Consider the following 21,260-nt stretch of genomic DNA (forward strand, 5'->3'; position numbering starts at 1 on the left):
CTGTAAGTCTCCGGTAATCTGGAATGTGTACCGAGATCGTTTTGGCCATTTGCCTGCAGTTGTTCTAATAAAGAACCATGAGTTATTTTGCACAACGTTGGCTCTGTCTGTTCCCTGGATAAGGCTTTACCACCATGGTCCACCACCCAGGGACATATATTACGGACACTCAGGAGTTGCTCCATAGAGAACCAGTACATCAGCCTCTCCCTCCATATTTCTTGCACACACCACCTGCTGGAGACCTGCCAGGCTGTAGGACAGCCCTCCGGTCCCCATCCCAAGCAACCGGCAGCCACTCCGGTATTCTGGGCCCCGGCTGCCTCCAGGCCCCAAGAAAAGGCTAGGCCCCGGTGGGGGATGTTTGCACCTTATTATTTGTCAGCATGTAGTGACCAATGCCCTTGATTATCTGCTTTTTATTTCCATACCCTATTCATGTGTCTTCCTTTGAAATTTCTCACTACTACAAAAGAGTGACACTGTTTACCCTATTTGTAAGAATCTACTCTTGTTACTTTTACCTCCACTGGTGGCTGTGTCTTATCTCTAATTGGTGTCAAAGGATTGGGCATTTTGAACACCAACATGCCGGATTCTTCTTTTCCTCAACATCAGAATGGGAGATGGTGACACCTTCATGCACTTTGTGGTTGACATAAAACTATGTTCACTGAAAACCATCATTGCTTCTTTTTAAATAATATCTTGGCATGAGAGGAACTCTCCTGTGCAGGAAGATTCTGATTAGTGATCCTCAATGAAATTAGTCAAAGTAACACAACATCCCAAATACTTACAAAAGTTGTTACTTATAAAGTGTTCTTCACCAATATATATGTATTACTTTGGACAAATTTATAGATATTTTTATTATATTTCTTTATTTAAGGCTGGAGAAAATATTGGCTGCAAACTTCAGTGTCCTTATCGATTACCGCTGTGCTGGATACCATGTGCTCGCTCTTCTGGAGGAAGGAAAACCAAAGCTTAAGCATTGGAAAGTAAAGTACAAGTCTCAGGAGTCTGTGACAAACTTGCTAGCAGATTACAAGGTTAGTTGTGGAGTCTTTGAATCTTTGGCATTGCCAACACCTCTGGATTGATACCCTTTGGATTTTGTCCAGAATGCATGATATCTTGTAAAATTGTGTCACAGTATTATATAAATGTTATTATAAATGTTCCTTTAGACTTATTAAAAAAGTCAGAGGGATCATTACTATGGATTAATGTCCAGAGGATTCCTGACATCACTGACAAGGAAGAAATATGCACCAAGACATGTTTCATACTGGTACACAATAGTACAATAGAATAATCTGAATTCAGAATATTACTAAGCCATTGGCATAATGCTATGGTCAATAAGGGTTTGTTTTTTTTGACACATTCAGCATGTACACCTGGAAAGCTCCTGAAATACACAGTGAACGTGTCTGCAGGCTTACACTGGAATACAGAGACATCCTTTTTGCCTCTGTCTTCTCAATAGATGGTATGTCCAACAGGAGACACTGGATGAAAAAGCACACTAGACTGCATGGCCTCCATCCCGGGCCTAAGTTTCCCAAGTGATGTACCTGTTCATATATGGAGACACCCTTAAACATTGCCAGCAACCACTGCCTTCTACCATTTGCCATTTGCCCCTCATCTCTAGCTTCCTGACATTTTCTTCCCCATGTGGTTGTCACGAGTGCCCCCGCAACCCATATCGTGGGTCACGGGCATAACTGTGCCCCTCTCTGCCAGCCAGCGCAGCGGCCCCGCTTCTTACCTGTCCCTGTTCCTGTCGTCCCTGGTTCCTAGGGCACACCGTTAATTGGCCCGGGCCATTTCCCAGAAGACTATTTTAACCGGTCTCTCCCTACACACCCGGCCAGATCATCGTGCCTAGTACCATTGAAAAAGCTTGTTCCCTGATGCCCTGCGCTCTTAGTGTGATTTCCTGTTGTGACCCCGGTTCTGTATTTGACTCTGATCCTGTTCCGCCTGCCCTGACCAGTTGCTTCATCCCTGACTCTGATGCCATGCTGCTGTCCTCAACTCCGGCCTGTACCCGACTACGATTCTGACTAATGTCTGTGTACCTCGCCTTGGCTGCCACCATGGACAAAGTTGCACCTGTGGAACGACCTGGTGGTACCACGCCGCAGGAAGTCCATCGCTCTTTGCACCGGGCTCTGGTGAAAATTGGGTATGACTTAGATTCCGGTCCCAGTTGTCGGCTTATGTCATCGTCCGCGATGGTCCAGAGGTTCCTCTACCCCTGCAGCCTGACATGGTCTGCAGTTACTGGGACAGATATGTGCGCTCAACCTCCCTGGGATACGAACACGGCCTGGAGAAACAGGCCCCATTCAGAAGTCTGCTATGGGGCCCAGCCTCTTCTAGTTATGCCCCTGGATCATGAAGAAGAACTGTACAGCTGACAAGTACTTACCACTCATGGGTCCTCTCCGGCTCCTGGGTCTGTTCTGCTTTGGGTCCTTAATCTGACGCGTAGAACCAGTCTCAGGAGTCAGGACAAAGATCAGAGTGGCAGGAGAGGACCCAAGATGACCCTGAGACTTCTCAGCTGCACTTCCACTACCCAGCATACTACACCACTACTGAACACTGCCATTAGTTTTGGAAGTGTTCATTGGACTCTGACAGTCAGCAGGGCGCCAACTGCTTTGCATGACTTTGCAGGCCGCAAGTGGTCTGTCGGCATGGGCTGTGCACCCCTGATCCCCATTCTAGTTTGGATGAATGTGGCTTCACTTTATTTACATGCTGAGTTGTAAAGCTCCTCTGTTACAGATCACAGAAATTAGTCACTGGGAATAAATGCCTCTATTTATCTCAGCGCCGCTAAAGGGACCATGGAAACAGGACTGTAGAGTCGTATTTGGTGACCATTTTGGTTGAGATGAAGTCGTAGTTTGGTTTACTGACTCCACAGCCCGGGTCCTAAACCTTCTCAACCCAGGTTATCAAGGACATACTTGTACAGCAGCATATAGTATACATTGCACTAATGCAGACTCTAATTCCGGAAAAGAGATGTTTAAATATTTACTCTAGAAAATTTATCAGCGATCCACACCTATATGTTATCTGTACAGGAAACACCTGACCTTAAAGGGACACTTTCACCAGATTTTAGACTATTAGCACCCTCAGACCAGATGTCTAAAATGTCCTTTCTAGAATTCACCCTTTTATTTGAAATCTCATCCTTTTACCTATAAAAAAAATCTCCTCCAAAGCCTTGTGAAAATGAACAGAAAAGAATCATACTTTGCAATAGATGAGTTAGGTTTAGAGGCGGGGTCACTTCAGGCACCCCTATCTTCTGTTTTATAGTGTTTTATACACTCACCGGCCACTTTATTAGGTACACCTGTCCAAATGCTCGTTAACACTTAATTTCTAATCAGCCAATCACATGGCGGCAACTCAGTGCATTTAGGCATGTAGACATGGTCAAGACAATCTCCTGCAGTTCAAACCGAGCATCAGTATGGGGAAGAAAGGTGATTTGAGTGCCTTTGAACGTGGCATGGTTGTTGGTGCCAGAAGGGCTGGTCTGAGTATTTCAGAAACTGCTGATCTACTGGGATTTTCACGCACAACCATCTATAGGGTTTACAGAGAATGGTCCGAAAAAGAAAAAACATCCAGTGAGCGGCAGTTCTGTGGGCGGAAATGCCTTGTTGATGCCAGAGGTTCAGCCGACAAATCTACGGCAACTGTGTGATGCCATCATGTCAATATGTACCAAAATCTCTGAGGAATGCTTCCAGCACCTTGTTGAATCTACCCCATGAAGAATTGAGGCAGTTCTGAAGGCAAAAGGGGGTCCAACACATTACTAGCATGGTGTACCTAATAAAGTGGCCGGTGAGTGTAGATGTTTCTTTATCTGCGGCTCACATTTCCAACTATGTCTTTACTTAAGGCAGGGAAATACTGAGGGATCATCCCATTGTAAATGATGCCCTGATGGGTCTGATATAGGGTAGAATCGTTTTTCTGTAATCAAAGTGTACTCTATGATTCTCTATTAATTCTGATCATCCTTTCATGACAGATCTGTTTCTTTTCTACTTTAGGAGTTTGTTGAGGTTAAACAGTTCATGGTTCTTCTGGAGACAACATATCAGAAATTTACTGAACTTCATAACCAGTTGCTGACCACAGAGGACTACTGTGAGTAAATCATATTTTCTCAAAATGTTTATGTTTACAGTACTTATCTTCATTTTAATACGTGATTATGCTTATACTTATGGAGAATTTTGAGGAAAATTATCAATTCAAGTTTATATGCTAATTGTGGAACACACTATCAGACAGCTTGTGCAATTAAGGGGGCTCACAGACCTTTACTCAGAAATTGCAATAAAGTATATGGGAAATCATAGGTCAATTTTATTTACTATTTTAAAGATATAGAGCTATAATGAACAGAAGTTTAGACCATTTTCATTGATTTCTATGAAATCTTTTAATCTTTCTGCAACAATCTCCCCCTGGTGGTGGCTTTGAGTTGCTAGATAAATTGTGATGAAGGCTCTTTCAGATTGTGGTTTTTATGTTTTTATGCTGTGATTTTCTATGATTTTCACAGATATCATACTGACCCATTGCATTAAATGTGACTTTTCACATGTCCTGTTTTTCACAGACCAGAGGTCCCTGCTAAATGAGTTGGAGCATACACTATTTTTTCCTTACCAGAGAATCACAGGCTACCATGGTCAATGGGTCCACAAAAAAACCTGACAGCACTAGCATTTTTAATGTTTCCCTATAAGTGCAAAATTGTTTGCCTCTCTACTCTTAGTGGTCCTTAAATAGCTTAGGAGTCCACCTCTGCTTAAAGGCAAAAAGTCATATGAAAAATAATGGAAACAGGTCACATCTGATGTATATACCGTATTTTTCGGACTATAAGGCGCACAAAAAATCCTTTGATTTTTTCAGAAATCAAACGTGCGCCTTATAGTTTAGTGCGCCTTATGTATGAACCGCACTTGCAGAAAACAATTGCCTTGAACGGTGCACAGGTCTGCCAATTGCTGGTCATTTATCCTTATAATCCGGTGCGCCTTATATATGAACCTAGATGTTATAGAAGACATTTATTGATGGTCTGCCTTATAACCGGGTGCGCCTTATATTCTGAAAAATACGGTACAAGGATAGATCCAAGAATATATAAATACACTGTGTACTTGTATATGAAGATTGAAAATCATCTCATAGTACTATATTTAGTTGCTGTAGAGTTTTGAGGAGGATTTTTTTAAACAACTACACAAAGCATGTACATAGATTATTCAGGAGGTAGGAGGGGGATACAATATTACTAATGGCCTGCACTTTTATATTTATAATATAGCGGATGACCCTGGAATCTCAAAACAATATGAAGTCATAGAATTAAAGTACAAGACATTTGTGTCATCAGCACAAGATGCAGGATCTTCTCTGGAACAGGTTTTGAGCAGCTGGACTCATTTTGAGAACAACATGAACCTAATCACGGCCTGGCTGGACGAACAACAGAGAATCCCACCATCCAACGTAAGTATAATTCACTTATCTGATAGAAATTAAAGTGTATCTATAGTTATAATAAACTGCCCTGTTTTTAGAGAAATGGGGACAAATAAAAGTGAAGGGGGAAGAGAGATGGGTTCATAATAATAGGGGGAACAGAGAAAGGGACCACAATAAGAGGGGGGAATGGGGCATTGTACAGGGCGAGAATATGTAGTCTAAGAGCCATTATTCTAGGTATTACAGACAGGTTTGTTCTTAAGTTGAGTTTGCATGTAAGTCGGGACCGTATACTTTATTATTGTAACCCCAGTCAAAATTTTTTTGGTCTCTGTGACAATTGGATTTTAAAAATGTTGGATTGTCATAAGAACCAGGATTAACAATAAATCTTAATTACAGGTACCATTGATAACTGTTATAGCTGTTTATTGTAGCCTAGGACTAAAGTACAGTAAATTTGTAACTAGGGGTTGTATGTAAGTGGAGTGTTCTTAGGTAGGGGACTGCCTGTATACTGTGTGGGAAAACTAGTGGGGCTAGTGGCGCACCACTCTTTTGGTCCCTCTTTCTTCAACCCAGAGGTTGGGAGGTACAATATGTTTGAAACCATAATATTTTTCCCTCCGCATAGTGTGACTAGTGTCAGAGAACCTATACAATAAGTGTTATCTACTGTGTAAACAATGATACTCCGTGACTTAATGTTTATGCCATACAAATCCAGGTTCCCATGGAGATTCTGTCCAAATGGAAATCTGTACTCGAGTCTTTAAACCGGGATGGCAATTTCCTGATTGAGAGGACATATGAGAAAACAGCTTCTAAGATATCTCACAGTCTGAAGACGTTAAACAATCGCTGGACCAGATATGTAGGTTTCTAAAGTACTGAAACTGTGTAAGCGGGATGGTGCTGAGGTTACTAATATTGGAAATTATCATTATAAAGGGAAATCATTAATAATTAAAGGCATTATCCAAGCAGATGGTTATACTTTAACGTTTCCTATGGTTTAAAGGACATTTACCACCACGATGAAGGATTGTAAACCAAGAACACATATATACTGGTGTGTGCTCCCTCTGGCAGGATCCACTCTTCTTTTAGCTTTTTTTTTACAAAAAAAAAGACTTTTACAATTATGCTAATTAACCTAAGTGGTTCCAGGCTCCATTAACATCTATGGAGCATGGAGCCCCTCAGACTCTTTGCATAATTTTTAAAGCCTTTTTACTCTTAAAAACAAGGACATAGGAAGCTTAAAGAAGAGCGGATCCTGCCAGAGGGGGCAAACACCAGTATGTCCGTTTGCTTGGTTTACAATCCTTCATCCTGGTAGTAGATGTCCTCTTACCATCCCTAATAAATAAATACATACCTGAATATAAATAAAACAATAGGAAATAAAAGCTTGCAATCTATGAATCGACATCTATTTATCTCAGGCTACAGTATTATAAATACAAACATCTGTAAATCTAAAAATTTTCATAACATAGTTTACAATCCTTATATTCAAAAAGTAGTAAATTTGGAGTGGCCCTATATCTACTCCTACCAAGAAAGGATATTTATATGGCAATTATATACAGTTACCGTAACGAAAATAAAATTCCTTCATTAAATACTTTCTCATTTGCTGCTATCGTATGGAAACTATGAATAAGCTAGTGTATATACTAATGCTAGTAATATTGTTAACTTGTTATTTTCAAAAGTGTTCTTCAAATTTCAAATCTGTTTATTACCTTTTTCAGGTGAAGCAGTATAAGGAACAGAAGGAGGTCAGTAATGGCAGCAGAGCAGAAGCTACCGAAGGAGCTTCCACGACACAATCAGATACTTCATCTAATTCATTGAGATTGTTTATAGGGAGTTTACAGGTGAGTTTACATATTTCCTTTCCTGTGGATGTATAGATGTGGAGCAGTTTATGTCATAGATAAATAGAAAACCATAAATCCCTACAGCAGGCCATACAGATAAATGTGTATCAAGCAAGGCCACTCATTTCAATGCTATCAGACAACTTAGTGTGCATAGGGGAGTCCCATCTCTCTCTAAGACTACTTGCACACAGAGCACAGGGCTGTAGATGGGAATCTTTGCATCATACAGAAATAAGATGCAAGGAGTCTATGCCAGTGGGCCAAACTGCAGGGCCAACACTGTATCAACTGTCACAGGGCCTGTGCTGCTGTTTTGCCAGAAATCAGGGAGTTTTTGCATTATATATCACTCCCGTTCACTTCACTGTGCTTGGTCTGTGGGATCTGACCAGCACATGGGCCTGTTTCCATGGACTAAGCACGTTTGTCTGCAGGCAGCCTAATGGTCAGATAAGCATTGAGGTTTTAGATTTGACCCTTATTTCATTGACCCATATTCATTGACCCTTATTTCATTGACCCTTATTTATTTGACCCAAGGGTGTCTTAGCCGTCAGATAGCTTAAGTGTCTATTATTTTGGCGTGTATTGATATTACACCAATGTAAATGTTTCCACATGGCATTCACTTCAAAGGGTCTACAGAAAATCTCAGAAATCCCCTTTGGGTCAGTTATGGTATATAAGAATTGTACAGTGAATATACTACTACAGAACTGAAAATACTTCTCATGTTATTTTAATTTCCTACAGAAGAGAGGTAAAGATACCAGGACAGCAGAAATGTACTCAGAATTCCTGAGCCATCTTGAAGCCGCAGAGAAAATCATTGAGGTCGCGGAGAACTGGGCTGGAAAGGCTGAAGAGCAACTTAGTGGCTTTGATCAAAAGGAGAACACACAAGAGCGTTTAAGTGTAGATATGCAGGTATTCAATGCCACATATAGAAGATCCTGTTATCCAGAAACTGCATCTAGGAGATATTGCATATATGTATAGGAAAGCTATGAAAGTTTCAGCTAATAGAAATCTCAGAGAGGTGGTTCATGTGGTTTCTATGTGGCCCTTGGAAAGAGGGGAGTGGACAAATTAGTTGTAGGGAAAAGCAAGCAAAGAACGGAAGTAATGTTGTGACCCAATGATCATAGAAAGGACATTGGTGAAGAGTCCTTACATCTTGGTTGGAAAAACCCAACTCTGTTATGATGGACCTTGTTTTGCTTTGAGGAAGCCTTTCTTTGATGTGCCCTGAGTGCAGCAATTCTAGATACAATAGCTATGTATTTTGCTTTACTGGAGTAGGTAAAACCTATAATTGTACTGAATATTTGGTTACCTATCTCAGTGTCTCCATGCCAAGACTCACCTGCATTAGAGGCAATTACACTAGTATTCAATTTCAAGTTTCTGAAGGTTGGCGAGAAACCTGGATACCTAGAAGTTGCCCACAAACCTATAGATAGAATATACATACTCTGTGCAGATGTCGCCAGGGTTGGATAAGAACCCATGTCCTCAATACTGTTATTAAACTATTCTGACCAGGGCCGGCTCCAGGTTTTAGTGGGCCCCTGGGCGACAGAGCCTTAGTGGGCCCCTCCGTGGGCCGCCCTCCAGTGGCCACACTGACCCCCTCACCCCCCTGTGGACACACTGAACCCCCTCTCCCCCTGTGGACACACTGAACCCCCCCCCCTCCGCCTGCGCACACTGAACCCCCCTCCCCCTGCGGACACACTGAACCCCCCCTCGGGACACACTGAACCCCCCCCCCCCCTCTGACACAATGACCCCCTCTCCCTGATGACACACTGACCCCCTCCCTCCTCTCCCTGATGACACACTGACCCCCTCCCTCCTCTCCCTGATGACACACTGAACCCCCCCCCCCCCCCTCCGGGAAAGAAAAAACAAAAAAGAATTCACCTTTCCTGGTTCCCCCGGAGCAGCGTCTGCAGCTGTCTTCGGCCTGGGCCTCCCATACGCGCAGGCTCTGAAGCCGGTACACGTGATCCGATGACGTCATCATGTGCGCCGGCTTCAGAGTCGTCGCATACCCTGCGGAGCGCCGCATCGTGGGAACCGGGACAGGTGAGTTTTAGATTCTACCTCTATGCTGCTCTCCCGACTAGCACAGCATAGAGGCAGAAACGCGATCAATCCGGATGGTGATCAATTGTACCAGTGTCTTATAGCGACACTGGTACAATTGATCCGGGGGCCCGAGTGGGCCCCTCCAGTACCCCGGGGCCCCGGCACTTGCCCGGGTTGGCCGGGTGCTGGCGCCGGGCCTGATTCTGACCACTACTAAAGCAATGCAGAATCAGCATCAGTGATAGATATGTCTGGTGGACAGAAATTAGTACGAAGAAAAAAGCAAATGCCATTTGTATCATGTGAAATTAGATGGTGAAGATGACATTGGTTTATGGTTCTCCATTGTTACACTATGCGCACCATTTGTGGTGTAAGCCTTAATTGTCCTGTGATTAATCATCCAGCAAGTATTTTGGTGTGTTGTTCTTACACAAAGCTCATATTGTTTCCCCAGGATCTCTATGACAATGGGATTTCTTGCCAGACGCAGCTGGAGAAGACAGAGGTGAACATGCAAGCGCTGATACACCTTCTCTACAGTCAGGAGGATATCCCACCCTGCGACATAGACAGAAGGGGGCACAATCTTGTCAGTACGCGTGAGAGAGTTCAGGTAGTGATGTCATTCAGCACTGTCTATTGTCAAATACATGATGTAATTGAAGAACAGGCGGATTAAGACTGCCATGGGACCTGGGCTGTATGGATATTATAACCCCTACAAGTCACTTTCTACATATGGTACTACAATCAAGTTTCTTGGGGAATTAAGGATGAGTCCCTTCTGCCTGCTTTAAATCTGCAGTTTCAGGGCCTTTGGGGATCTTCAAAAGTCCTCAAATGGCTCTTGTGTACATGTGCATTGAAAACAGGAACAGATGTAAGAGGATTTCATAGATTGTTACCTCTTGCGAGCCCTCACTCCAATTGTTCAATGTGACGGTACTGTAGTTTTATATTTGTATATGTCCCCTATGATTTGTAAAGTGCTGCAGAATTTGATGGAATTATATAAATAAAGATAATTATTTAATGGGTGAAAGTCTTTCTAAGTATAAAATTTGGTGGGTGGTTTGGGTGGCCATGGGCCCCGGGATACCACCCAAGCCTGTGTTATAATCCACTATTGGTGGAGAATAATCTGCTATATGCAGCAGATCTGCAGTACTACACAGATCCCATGGTGGGGAGTAGTCCATTATCATGCTTTGCATTTCATAAAGGAAAATAAAGAATTGATGTGCGCTTTGGATTTAAAATCCACCATTTCAAATTATACATGGACATTTTTAACAATGTGTTTGAGAGATTTGTCAATCTTAGAAATTTTGCAGCAAACAGAAGCTGAGGGTTTGGGGTGTGAGAAACATTCCCCTGTGTGCGTCCCGTTTGTGCACATGGTAGGTGTGCCCGTAGAATTATTAAAAAAATAGTCCCTGCTCTTTAAGCAGTCTAAATTGAGTAGGTAGGGGATGGGCAATAGAGGAATGATGGGATGCAGCCATAAGGTTTTGATAAATCAGTGGCTATTCATTTTGTAAATATGATATTTTTGTAAATTTGATGTCAATTAATAGTTGACCCTCCCATGTATAATCCCACTATTTTAGGATCTGGTCTCTAGAGTGAGCTTGGTCTTGCATCCCCCAGAGCAAAGTTTGTCTGATGAGGATATAAAGAAAAACTTTGAAAGCTCAAGAAGCAAACTAGAAACATTTATAACAAAGGCACTAAGTCTGCTGGGACAGAGAGTTACCCCAGAAGAGTTCATCACACAGTATGAGGTTGGTGTTGTTCTCTTTGTAGCCTCTATTATGTTTATATTTTAACAATTTATGTCTGTACGCTAAATGGACCTGCAACAACATTGGCAGCATAAATCTTATTTTTGTTAGCTAGTGCTAGGATGCCAAGTCATGTAAAAAGAATTTGATTAAAAATGAACATTTCCTTTTAAATCCCCTTAATGGGGATCTGTCAGCAGTTTTGAACACCGCATAGCTGTGCAATAGTACATTGAAGAGATCTCAGACACCAGCGCGCCAGAGTGCTCCGAATATACAATCCTAAAATATAAATTCATGTTTTATAGTCCTGCTGCTACTAACAACACACACTGGTATTTTCCACAAGTTTCCAGGACTGCTACCTAACACTGTCTGTGGTTATGTATGGTCAAAGCTGCTGAGAGGTTCCCCTTTTATTCTGATAAGGCTATCAGTCATAATCTAAGATATGTTACATATTTGTTTTAACTTTTCTTAAGAAACTTTTTTACACTGTTGTATACAGTGTATGTAGGATAGTTCATGAATAGGTTATCGTTGCAGATGCGCCTTAGTGATAGAATTTCCTTTTCGCCTGTCTGTGTTGCTTACCTCATACGAACTATGGTGCTTACTTCTCGTGCGCTTTCGTATGATAGCTCTGCTGAGCTTCTGACACAGCCGGATGCATCAAGAGGCTCTGGCCTCCTAATGTATCCTGTGGGGGCCTGCGCAGCTTTTATTTCTACGCCAGGCCCTACCTGCCATGGAAATAAGTGCAGCCGGTGAGTCACTTATGAAAATTTGCCGGCTGCAGCGAGTGTGCAGGTGCGGGACAGGAATGGGACAGGAACATGCCACGTTTGCCCACTCCCCACTAGGTGTACCCACGCCCTGGCAAGCCATGCTGAAGAGGGGAAAATAATTGTGAGTGCTAGCAATAAACTTGCATTTGCATTTATTCCAGGGCTGGTGTGGCGTAGAAGCCCTAATAAATACCCCCATCTGTGCGTATAAATTATTACATATCTTTTTCAATGTTACGTGAAAAAAAGTATTTTTTTTCCTTCTTAGGCTTCCCTCAGTAAATTTGGGAGTCAAGACTTGGAACATTTTCTGAAAGCTACTGAACACATGAAGAATATTTCGCCCTCCACTAAAGAGAAATCTCGGGTGGAAGATGTGAGTTCTGATGTCAGAAATAGATGGAAGGTAATAAGAACTTTGATGAAGATTTGTTAACTACCAGCATGCAACCAGCACGTGTCTTATATATGTACTGGCGGTCCCCTACTTAAGAACACCTGACTTACATATGACTCCTAGTTACAAACGGACCTCTGGATATTGGTAATTTATTGTACTTTAGCCCTAGGCTACAATAAACAAATGTAACAGTTATCAAAGGTGTCTGTAATGAAGCTTTATTGTTAATCCTGATTCTTATGACAATCCAACATTTTTTAAATCCAATTGTCACAGAGAACCAAAAAATTCTGGCTGGGGCTACAATTATAAAATATACAGTTCCGACTTATATATAAATTCAACTTAAGAACAAACCTACAGAACCTATCTTGTACGTAACCCGGGGACTGCCTGTATAATAAATACTGTACCTTTTGTATATTTGGGACAGTAAGCTACATAGCCATAAATTCCCTTTAAGAAGAAGACCATAAATAATGGATATTTGCAGCTTTCTGATTTGCCTATGTTTTCTATTCCAGGTTGTCCATGATGAGTTGGAAGCTTATGTCAGCGAATTAAAAATACATATAGGGAAGAAGAAATTTGACGAACTGATTTGCAAACTTGACAAACAAATTATAAAGGAGAAGAACAGCGCTGGTGTGGACACAGAGGAGCTGGTCAGAGAACATGAGGTACATTTATTCTCTAGAATGATAACCTTAACTTAATCCCTTCACAACTACCATGCGGCTATATATGTCCTATTTACACATACCCCATGCTAGCACGTACTGTATATACGCTGATGGCGTTGTCAAGCTTTATGCGATCATGTCTCCAGAACTGCGGCACATAGAAACACAATTCTATTAAAGGGAACCTGTCACCAGGATACCCATTTTTAGCAATCTCCCAGTCCCCACAGAGCATAGTACATACACTGCCAAAGTGTTTTTGTATAAAAAATAGGTTTTACAGAAAAAAAAGATATGTTATATAGTACTGTTCAATGCCGTGTGCTTTGTGACTAGGCACTTGTCCCCTGGGTGTGGATAAAGAGGAGCAGGGGGCCTTGCTAAGCCGGGTGATTGGTGTTTTTATATATTTGAAAAGGACACATGGAGGAGCTGTTTCCCAAGGGTGGGGGGTGGGCGGGACTGATCCTCTATAGCCACTCCCAGGGGACGTGTGTCTAGTCAAAGAGCACATGGTAATGGAAGGTACTATATAACATATCTTTTTTTCTGTAAAACCTAATTTTTAAACAAACACTCTTTGGTGGTGTATGTACTGTGCTCTGGGAGATGCTAAAAATGGGTCTCCTGGAGACCGGTTCACTTTTAAGAGGAAGATCTCCCCTTTGATATAATATAAGTTAAGAACTTGTAATATTGCATATATTGTTAAAGTTACAGTAAAAAATTAGATTTGTAAATACAGATCTGTACAGGCGGTCCCCTACTTAAGTACACCCGACTTACAGACAACCCATAGTTACAGACGGACCCCTCTGCCCACTGTGACCTCTGGTGAAGCTCTCTGGATGCTTTACTATAGTCCCAGACTGCAATGATCAGCTGTAAGGTGTCTGTAATGAAGCTTTATTGATAATCCATGGTCCAATTACAGCAAAAATTTTGAAACTCCAATTGTCACTGGGGCAAAAGAAAAAAATTTGTCTAGAACTTCAATTATAAAATATACAGTTTCGACTTACATACAAATTCAACTTAAGAACAAACCTCCAGACCCTATCTTGTATGTAACCCGGGGACTGCCTGTATTCCCTCTTGTAACGGTTATTTATTTATTTTTTTGTTAATTGTAAAAAAAAATATTATTAATAAAATTATTCAAAATTACAATCTCACATGTCAGGAAAAAAATCAAAGTAAAATTGTTGTGATATGTAAAACGATTCCATACATAACATCAAGATGAGCAGCGCAAAATTGAAAAAAATGACCTGGACATTCAGGCACCAATGACCTTGGTGACAAAGGGGTTAAGAAGCAGCTAACTCTGCTATGAACTGACAATCTTATCATAGCCTGCAATTGGTATACAGGCAGACCCGGGTTACATACAGGATAGGTTCTGTTGGTTTGTTCTTAAGTTGAATTTGTATGTAGGTAGGAACTGTATAGTTTATAATTGCAACCCAGACAAAAAATGTTTAGGTCTCTTTTACAATTGGATTTTTAAAATGTTGGATTGTCATAAGAACCGGGAGTCTTAAATCGCTCCTGTCTACATCAGTATAAAATCTGCCTGTGTAGGGCTAAAGCAATTCTGTAATTAATTTTTTTTTACATTATACACAGAAAAGATGAATGGAAATAGACGCTTAAATGTAAAATACATCCAATCTGTGCATTTTCACTTCCCCTTTATTTTTCCAAGGTTGTCTTCTCTGATGATGGCTGTTTAGGAGAACTCAGTCAGTGTCTCAAGACAATGCAGGATTTGGATGACAAACTCAGGACGAGTGCTTCCCCTACAACATTCACAGCATTAATTACAAAATGCACAAAAAAGAAAGAAGAACTCAATAAAAATGCTGCCAATGTTTATCTTCATCTACGCTCTGTTCTTGGAAAAAATAGGAAAGAGTAAGTACTGTACTCCAAAGACCTACGTTTATAGTATAGATAGAAGGTTTGAAAGGTTGATAAGTCTAGATCAGGGGATCCTGCAATCTAACTAGGCTTGCCCAGACCAGAAATGCCCATGAACTATAATAATTATAACATCCTACACTCAGTGGTATATCTCTAGGGACTTGTCCCTTATCACTTAGGGCAAATTTTTTGGTAAGGGGAAGGCCTGGTTAGATTGTTTACACATATGTATAGTAAGGCTATGTGCACAGGAACATAGCACATAGCAGGGGAAGTTTCTGGATGCCCGGAGATGGGAGGTAATGGCACTCCTGACTCCCCAAATCCTTCATAGGGAGTCGGAACCCCACATGGGTCGTTTACGGTGCAGTGAGCCACAGTGTGCTCAACACAGTGACCGTGTATAATGTAAGTCCATGGCAGCCATGAGCTGATCCTGGTTTGTGTGGCCAGTTCACTGGCGCCACAAATGGTAGTGTGTAAGTAGAATCTTGGTATCGAGTGACCGTACTTCTATTGATAGTCATTGCCTTCTATTATGCAGAGATTCATCCACCCAACTGAGTGGTGTGTATTATATATCTATAGATGGTCAGTGAATTGTTTTACTTCTTATTTGCAGTGTTACATCTTCTGAAAATGGAATGATGCCCGACCTCAACGAGACCAATGGTACCCAGGAGGTAATCAATAAAAATTAGGGATATGCTTTGACCTTATTTAATACCAGTATGTTGTTTGTATATTTAGCTTTGTGTGATCTTCCTCATTGTAATTTTATTTATGATTAAGGAGTGCATTCAACAAGCAACAAACATGGTCGAAGATAATGAGCCAAATGGTACAACCCTTGAGATGCTGCTACAGAGGTAATGCAGTATGGCTATATCTATCTATCTATCTATCTATCTATCTATCTATCTATCTATCTATCTATCTATCTATCTATCTATCTATCGATCCGTCTATCCATCTATCTATCCGTCTGTCTGTCTAAAAGTATTCAGCACCACCAGTTTAAGGAGAGGGTGCACACCTCATTAATTCTAGTCCAAAAAAGGCAGCACACCAAGTAAAAAAAAAAGTGTTATGATTCAGCTCCTTTCAGAAGACTTTGTCAAGGCTTGACAAAGTTTTCTGAAAGAAGCTGATACGTAGCATTCTGGGAATAGAGTACCCCCACTTTTTTACTCTAAAATGTTACATGGATATAACTATCTATCTATCTATCTATCTATCTATCTATCTATCTATCTATCTATCTATCTATCTATCATCTATCTATCTGCTTCCCTGAGCATGTAAATGTTATAAATGGGTAGAGTGGAGTAAGATGCTGCCAGAATGAAACCCCGCTATGGGTTGTACTCAAAGAAATCTTATGTGTACAGGCACCTCAGTTAGATAATAAAATGCTTTGTATTACATTACTTAACATAATTGCTTATTACCATATTAAGAGCAATTCTGATAAACTTTTTCCCCTCAGATATGATACAGTAAAACGTGATCTTGAATTATTGATACAAAACTCAAGAGAAAAACTGGTTGCCGAAAGTCCAAAGGAAGTTCAGGATGTAAAGGAGCTTCAGAGTAAACTTCATGAACTGCAGGTAAAAAAAAAAAAAAAGGAGAAAAAAAGTGCAACATTATATTTCCAATTTACTTCCCAGTCTTAAGTCCTAAGTCTTAAGTCCTAGAGTGCAGTCACACGTCTCGTGTAACGCATGCGTTTCAGAACGCATTGAACCAGATAATTTGCCTAATTAAACAGCTGTTAAAATTTGTGCTTACAAAACACAACCGTTAACGCAATGTTAACACATCTGTTAAACAATGTTTAATTAGGCAAATCTCCCTTCAGCTGTTGCAGTGCGTTTTTTAAATTCATGCGTTAGACACAACGTGTGAATGCACCCATTTGTTGTCTCTTGTTTTTGTAAGTACAAATTGGTACTAAGGGTATAGGAGAGTCAGGAGAAAAACAACATGTGTATGGCCAGCTTACAACGTGGTCAAACTTAAGCTCCTACTAAAATGAGTTAGTACGAGTCGCAAATGATCCCATTGCTTTCTTTTTAAGTTACTATAAGTACACAGACAGATCAACCTACAGTATGTGGTAGGTGATTCACCAAATACAGTATGCACTAGGCACAGGGCCGACTCCAGGTTTCAGTGGGCCCCTGGGCGACAGCGCCTCACTGGGCCCCTTAGCAGTGAACTCATGTGGTGGTATTAAAAACACAAAACCTTAAGATACCAATATTAATATACTGCCCCCCATGCTCCGTTAATATACTGCCCCCCATGCTCCGTTAATATACAGCCCCCCATGCTCCGTTAATATACAGTCCCCCAGGCTCCATTAAGTAAAATACACCCCCCAGCCAGGCTCCATTAATTAATAACCCCCCCCCCCCCCCGCCAGAATACAGTAATTATTATACCCCCCAGGCTCCATTAATTAATATACCCCCCAGACAGGCTCCATTAATTAATATACCCCCCAGACAGGCTCCATTAATTACTATACCCCCCCCCCCCCAGACAGGCTACATTAATTAATATACCCCCCCCCCAGACAGGCTCCATTAATTAATATACCCCCCAGACAGGCTCCATTAATTAATTAATGAAATATACATTATTAGTGGCCAGAAAAAAAAAACGCTAACTTACCTGAAGCGTTTCACACATCTTCTAGGTGACAGCAGCGTCTACTGTGCAGCAGCAGGGACGCTGGCCGTGTGACGTCATCACGTTGGCAGCGTCCTGCACAGTATTAGACGCTCCCCGGCAGAAATACATCGGCCGCGTCGTTGCTACTATGTTATGTGCGGGTCTGCTTGTGGTGCCGCCCCCTGTCAGCCCACCAGCACTGTGAGTGCGGCGCTTCTCTCAATTACATCAGCGACAAGTATGCCGATGTTATTGAGTTTACTTATGTTGCCAGTTTGTGCCGTGGGGCCCCGGCACTTGCCCGGGTAAGCCGGGTGCTGGCCCTGGCCATGACTAGGCACCACATTGCTTTGCTTGGAAATGAAGCCCTTAAGGCTTCTATAGACAACTTTTCCATCCTCTAGAGATAAGTCTAGCTCAGGGGATCCTGCAGTCCTAACTAGATTTGGCCAGTCCAGAAATGCCCATTGACTGTAGCTCTAAATATAACATTCTGCACTTAGTGGTCTATCTCTAGAGATTTGTCCCTTATCACTTATAATGCAATTACTAGAAGTCTTAGGAATGTGGTTAGGGGGCGTTTGGTACATTCTTGACACATTTAGTAAGTGGAAGCTCAGATAACACCTCCATGAAAAACACCATTATTGAATCTACTACTAACAATGGATGATATCACATCTTATTTGGACAGAGCATGCCCAAAAATCTCTCATAGTCCTCAATGACCATAGCTGCCTATGCATTTATTTCTGCTGTAAAGCATATCACTTAATTATGTTAAATTCTGCAAAATGGTAGTCCTCAGAAAAAAATAAATTAGTAAAACATAATACAAAGGAAACCTACTATCAGAAATATACTAACTGAGGTATTCCTGATGGTAGATACCTTTCAACCTCCTAAGCCGTACACTGCCTTTACCTAAACTTTTAACCATATCTAACTAAATAAAAACTTTATCTATCATTTATGCTAATGAACTTCAGAGGCTAGTGGGGCGTGGATTTGCCCGGCCGAGTGGATCACGCCCCTGTAGCCTCTAAAGTCTTACCTCTGGACGTAACCCCACAGAGCTCTTTGGCTATTTAGCCGTTCCCACTCATGCACAGTAACATTTTACACTTTTTGGTAGTGATTTACTGGTAGTGAGGTAAGACTTCAAAGGTTACAGGGCTGTGGTATAGCTCAGCCGGGCTACTCCATGCCCCAGTAGTCTCTGAAGTTCATTAGCATAAACAATAGATAAAGTTTTTAATTAGTTATTTCTGGTTAAAAATTAAGGTAAATGAAGTGTAGGGTTTAGTAGGTTTAACGGGAATAACTCAGTGTATTCCTGATGGTTTTCTATAAGCATGTTTATTTCACTGGCCAATGTGAATGTCACTAGGAGGTACTGTTTAGTACAGAACACTGACTATATCCCCACCAATATGTCTTGGCGTTCTATTTTCCTGGCTTCATTGCAAATATCAGGACTGCAGGGACACCTCTGTGGGTTGGAGGGATGTCATTCATGTTGACCCTAGATCTTTATTGAGAATTTTAAAATTTTGGTACAAAATTTGTACAATGAGTTCTACTCACCACCCTCACTCACAAACCCACCTGCCCTCAAGCCCCCTCTACACAGATTCCAACCTTCAATAGTCTAGCTATCATTTCATGGATGAATCTTGCTCATAAAGCTTACGCCATTATAATCATACCACTCACACCCCTGGACTCAGGCAATGCATTTGGACAAGACCAGATTAGACACTAGCTCCCTGTCCCCCCCAATATAGTCACTAAGCAATGTTTGGGAGGCCAATCCCGGAGTATCTGTGATCCCCACAGTTTCAAAAATTTGGCACATTCATTCATTAATAACACATTCACTTTCTCAAGAAATTGTGATAGGAGGGTGACACAGACTGGATCTAGCGAGCAGTAATCGCAACCAGCAGCAGTCGCCCCATCGCCAACATCCCACTGGCATCCAACTGTAAGGCTTCCACACAGCCCAGCACACAAATAAACATTTATAAGGCAAATGTATACAGAACACCTTATCTGTAAGGTTGAGAAATCTAGACTAGAAATTGTCCAGTTGTGGACAAGACAATCGCAAATGAACCATATCTGCAGGAGATAATCCTCATTTTGGCCAAGATGTGTCAGCTCGGACCCTTATCATGGAATTTGGTTAAATTATAAACTCCATGTAATATATATAATTGTGATAATCTGCCAGATTCATGAGCTCCATTTTAACAAGATTCAAACGTCCAATTACCGATAAAGGGAGCTTACACCAAGCAGTTCTCTTGATTCTTATTTAAGCTAGCAGTGTTGCCAGGGTGAGATTTTCTTAATTCATAAAGTGAACAGGCAACCCCTCCAAACTTTCACTCCTAACCTAGAGGAGGAAGGGTAATGATAACTGCCCATAATAAGGATATAATAGTGTAAAAAAAATGTCAATAGAACAGCAGAAAAACATCTGATCTAGACAAAACTTTACAACTTAGAAAATTGCAGTTTCGGCATTCATATGTAAGAGCTCTACACATGGCACACAAAACCTGAGTTCCCAGGCAGGCATCACTATTCCACATCCTGATCACAAACAGAAAGTTGATCTTTATGTTGATCCAGCCATTGCTGTGCAGAACCAGGATCTTTTAAAAAGTCAGTACTACCCAGCGCCGCTACCCTAGCTGAGTACAGAATTGAATAGGAAACATTCAATGTATGCAGTTGTCTATTTATTTCCATAAACTTGGTTTTTCTCTTGTACATTCAAAGAAGAACCCACACATGGGATACTTTGTCTCCATTAATCGCCAGTCTCTATAATTAAAATGAAGCACTTTCACCGATTTTGGTCTGGGCGGCGATACAGGTTGGTAATGGATGGGTGGGGACCCTGTGTGTCCTTTCTGTGGCAAATAGTAGGGGCAGGGTCTTCCTCCCAAGCTTTTGCAGTAGTCAGTCCTCAATAAAAGCTGTAGGGTCCTGTTCCTTCTCGAGTATCCCCTTCTCTAGTATTGTCACTTTTATCAGAGGGCTCCTGGACAGATTTAGAAGCCTTCTTACATTTTACAAAGTCGTTTTCAAGCACCAAGGTGTGCTGTTTTACCTATTTGGTGAGCTCAGATATTTTATTTACATCAAGTCAGAATATAGATACAATATAGATGCCTCCTGCCGGTTGCATCAGGGAGCTGGTAGCAGTGTTGCAGCCGCAAATCACTTTTATTGCATCCCTGATTGTGGGCTCTTCTGCTAGCGCAGAAGCTTGAGAGGAATGAGGTGATGCATTTATGTCTTCTCACTAGGATCCATGGTGTCCGACATGGCTTTGCCACAGCCCTGAGACCACTTGTCCATTTGCCAGTCATTGGCAGAAGAAGCTGGACTATAATCTTCTCTGTTTATCGCATTTAAAGAGGTTTCAACGCCATCTT

The 21,260-nt window shown here is 41.5% G+C and overlaps 1 protein-coding gene across 1 annotated transcript in view; it reads left to right on the forward strand.

Moving 5' to 3' along the window:
- The window catches only part of SYNE2 (spectrin repeat containing nuclear envelope protein 2), a 248,849-nt gene that overhangs the window by 66,189 nt on the left and 161,400 nt on the right, over positions 1-21,260 (forward strand). The window contains exons 14-27 of the mRNA XM_072116513.1: positions 893-1,055; positions 4,104-4,200; positions 5,396-5,580; positions 6,284-6,430; positions 7,317-7,442; positions 8,202-8,375; positions 10,000-10,158; positions 11,156-11,329; positions 12,386-12,523; positions 13,042-13,197; positions 14,909-15,117; positions 15,749-15,809; positions 15,919-15,995; positions 16,616-16,739. Of these exons, the coding sequence (XP_071972614.1) occupies positions 893-1,055; positions 4,104-4,200; positions 5,396-5,580; positions 6,284-6,430; positions 7,317-7,442; positions 8,202-8,375; positions 10,000-10,158; positions 11,156-11,329; positions 12,386-12,523; positions 13,042-13,197; positions 14,909-15,117; positions 15,749-15,809; positions 15,919-15,995; positions 16,616-16,739 (1,990 nt within the window). The remainder of the gene's footprint in view (positions 1-892; positions 1,056-4,103; positions 4,201-5,395; positions 5,581-6,283; positions 6,431-7,316; positions 7,443-8,201; positions 8,376-9,999; positions 10,159-11,155; positions 11,330-12,385; positions 12,524-13,041; positions 13,198-14,908; positions 15,118-15,748; positions 15,810-15,918; positions 15,996-16,615; positions 16,740-21,260) is intronic.

Source organism: Engystomops pustulosus, chromosome 7 (assembly GCF_040894005.1).
Source record: "Engystomops pustulosus chromosome 7, aEngPut4.maternal, whole genome shotgun sequence".
In the NCBI taxonomy this organism is placed as follows: Eukaryota; Metazoa; Chordata; class Amphibia; order Anura; family Leptodactylidae; genus Engystomops; species Engystomops pustulosus.